This window comes from Sinocyclocheilus rhinocerous, unplaced genomic scaffold, assembly GCF_001515625.1.
Source record: "Sinocyclocheilus rhinocerous isolate Xijiao unplaced genomic scaffold, SAMN03320098_v1.1 scaffold1413, whole genome shotgun sequence".
Lineage (NCBI taxonomy): Eukaryota > Metazoa > Chordata > Actinopteri > Cypriniformes > Cyprinidae > Sinocyclocheilus > Sinocyclocheilus rhinocerous.
The window spans coordinates 568,955-571,790 of NW_015639297.1; the positions used below are offsets into that span (position 1 = coordinate 568,955).

The window sequence follows — 2,836 nt, forward strand, 5'->3', positions numbered from 1 at the left end:
GCACAACACAACAGAAACAAGTCACAACACAATGAAATTAGCACAACACAACAAAATTAGCACAACACAACACAAAAAAGTCGCAACACAATGAAATTAGCACAACACAATGGAAAAAAGTCGTAACACAACAAAATTAGCACAACACAACGGAAACAAGCCACAACAAATTAACACAACACAATGAAATTAGTCCTATGCATTGTGTTGTGGCGATTTTGTTGTGCTGTGGAGATTTTGTTGTGTTGTGCACTACTGGGCCACATATAAAGGAATAGTTTACCCAACAATTAGAAAAATGTCATCCTTATGCATTTCTGACTTTTTCTTCTCAACCGTCCCTTTTTTCAACCCCATTCACTTTCCTTTTATGGAAATCAGAATCTCGGACGTTCTGATCTTCCTTTGAGTTTTACTGAAGAAAGAAAATAATAGTGAGCTGGAGCAACTTGGGAGTGACAGCACTTTCCTTTTTGGGCGAACTGTTCCTTTAAATATCTTTTATCAATGATCCATTCAATATTTTAGATTAGTAATGATGTTGTAATTTTAAACCTTGCAAAAAGTCCACACCTTCAAACATGTTTTTAAGTCCAGATTGACAGCATTGCATTCTCACGCGTGTCAACAAGCATAGCATAGCTCACATTGCAGATGTTATGGCTTTTTTTATACCCTGCAAATGATATAATCGTACATATAGTCTACATGTTTGTTCACTGAAAATGTTTTTTTCCCATCACATTTTCTGTTCCTCTCTTGCAATGTCTGTCTCTCTCAGAGGACGGGGAAGAAGAGACCCTGACTAATAAAGAGAAGGATGAGAGGCGTATTGCTGAAATGGGTCGCCCGACAATGGGTGAACATGTGAAACTTGAAGTAATCATTGAGGAGTCCTATGAGTTTAAGGTACCTTTTCTGCTCATGAAGAATCTGTCATGAAAAATGCATTCAGACACCCATCTGTGTTCACACACGCATTTACTTTGAGGTCGAGCGATGGCATTTGAAGCATGAATGAGGGCTTAGAAGCCCTTGAAGGTGAATGAGAGGATGACAGAGCATCTGGACATGAGCGATGCTATCCTGTCCTGCTGAAGTAGCCGCAGCTGGAGACCATTCAACCTTTAATTGCTCTTCAGATGCAGCAGACATGGGCAGAGCTATTACCCGCAACCTTTCAGACTGCCTGTCACTTTATACATGTTAACAGTGTCCACTTTCCATCTCTAATTCACCTCTTCGGTTCTCTCCTGCACTGCTTCTGTGCATCAGAGGGGTTATTAGTTTTCATCATGTCTGTCAGGTTAATTTGCTCGGCCTCAAAGCGAAATGATTTCCTTGTATCCTGAAGATTTGATTGAATTGCACAGAATTATGATGTTCTGCTGATGTAATACTCACTACAACCTTAATAATCGAAAGGCGATGCCATCCAGACAAATTAGTTTCTGGGCTGTAATGAATACGATTTTGGATTCTGGCTGGCAGGTTTCTCGCTGGCTGCACTAGAGGAAGACCTTTATTGGAAATCTTTTTCCTAATCTGAAAAATCTACTTTTATCAGTTTTTTTTTTTTTTTAGAAATTTTCTCCTTGAATGCACTTTATGCTGTTACTTGTGATACACTGTAAAAAAAAATTCCGTAAAATTTACGGTAAAAAAACGGCAGCTGTGGTTGCCGGAATTTTACCATAAAAAATACGGTAGCAACGTTTTAGGTTTTACGGTTTTAACTTAAATTTACAGTTAAATACCATAATTTCATTAACTGATATAATGTTAATATACCAACCTATTGAAGTACTGAAATCTGTTTTGTACCTTTGTAATACACTGATAACCACCAAATGCAGGTGGTGATGAGAAAGTCACATGATGAACCAAAGCCCATCACAAGCAGCTTTTAAATAATAACATATATAGAAGGTAGTGTTGGGTCGTTCTTGAACTATTCGTTCATTTTGAACGGATCTTTAATGTGACTCGGGAAGAACGAGTCGTCTCGGGGAGTGATTCGTTCAGTCGCGCATGCGCAACATCCTATAGGTTCTGTACTGGAATTAGTCAAGTAGTTCACCTGTTTCGAGTCTTCGGGTTTTCCGAGTCATTCGTTCATCACGTGACAGCCCCATAAGCTTTAACCAATGCAGTCTGAGCCGGAAAGAGAATTGATTAGTTCATCCATCGAGTCTTCGGGTTTGAGTCGTTCCTTCATCACGTGACAGCCCCATACGCTTTAACCAATGCAGTCTGAGCCGGAAAGAGAATTGATTAGTTCATCTCGAGTCTTCGGGTTTTTCGAGTCGATCGTTCATCACGTGACAGCCCCATAAACACAGCAGCAACTGAATGCTACCCCAGATAGTCACGCAGTGTGAAAACAACGGCGATACGACGAGTTTGAAAATCGTGCAGTGTGAACTCGAGAGGTGAGGTGAGCTAATCATAGACTGAAGACCCAGGTAAACAGTAAATTAATCTTTTCTGTTTCTTATAGCATTATAGTTTTGTATTGTTTGTAGTGTAATCAACGTTTGCGTAAGTAGTAGACAAGTTAGGGAAGTAACACGTAACATTTTAATTATATTTTACTAAAATGAACGAAATGACTCGAAAAAAGATTTGTTCATTTTGCTGAACGAGACTCAAAGGTCCGAGTCGGTAAAATGATCGGAACTTCCCATCACTACTTCTCGCTTAGGGCTGTGTTTATGCTAATAGGGCAGAGAGCATCACAAATGGGGGGGGATTTATCCCAATGGTGGCGTGTACCTAGGGAGAAATCTGGAATCGCTTGTTCTGAGAGACTGTTTATGATTTATTGGGATTATAA

At 39.6% G+C, this 2,836-nt stretch overlaps 1 protein-coding gene across 1 annotated transcript in view; it reads left to right on the forward strand.

Moving 5' to 3' along the window:
• Nucleotides 1-2,836, forward strand: part of LOC107751122 (sodium/calcium exchanger 1-like) — a 41,944-nt gene that overhangs the window by 29,200 nt on the left and 9,908 nt on the right. The window contains exon 5 of the mRNA XM_016566730.1: nt 782-909. Within this exon, the coding sequence (XP_016422216.1) occupies nt 782-909 (128 nt within the window). The remainder of the gene's footprint in view (nt 1-781; nt 910-2,836) is intronic.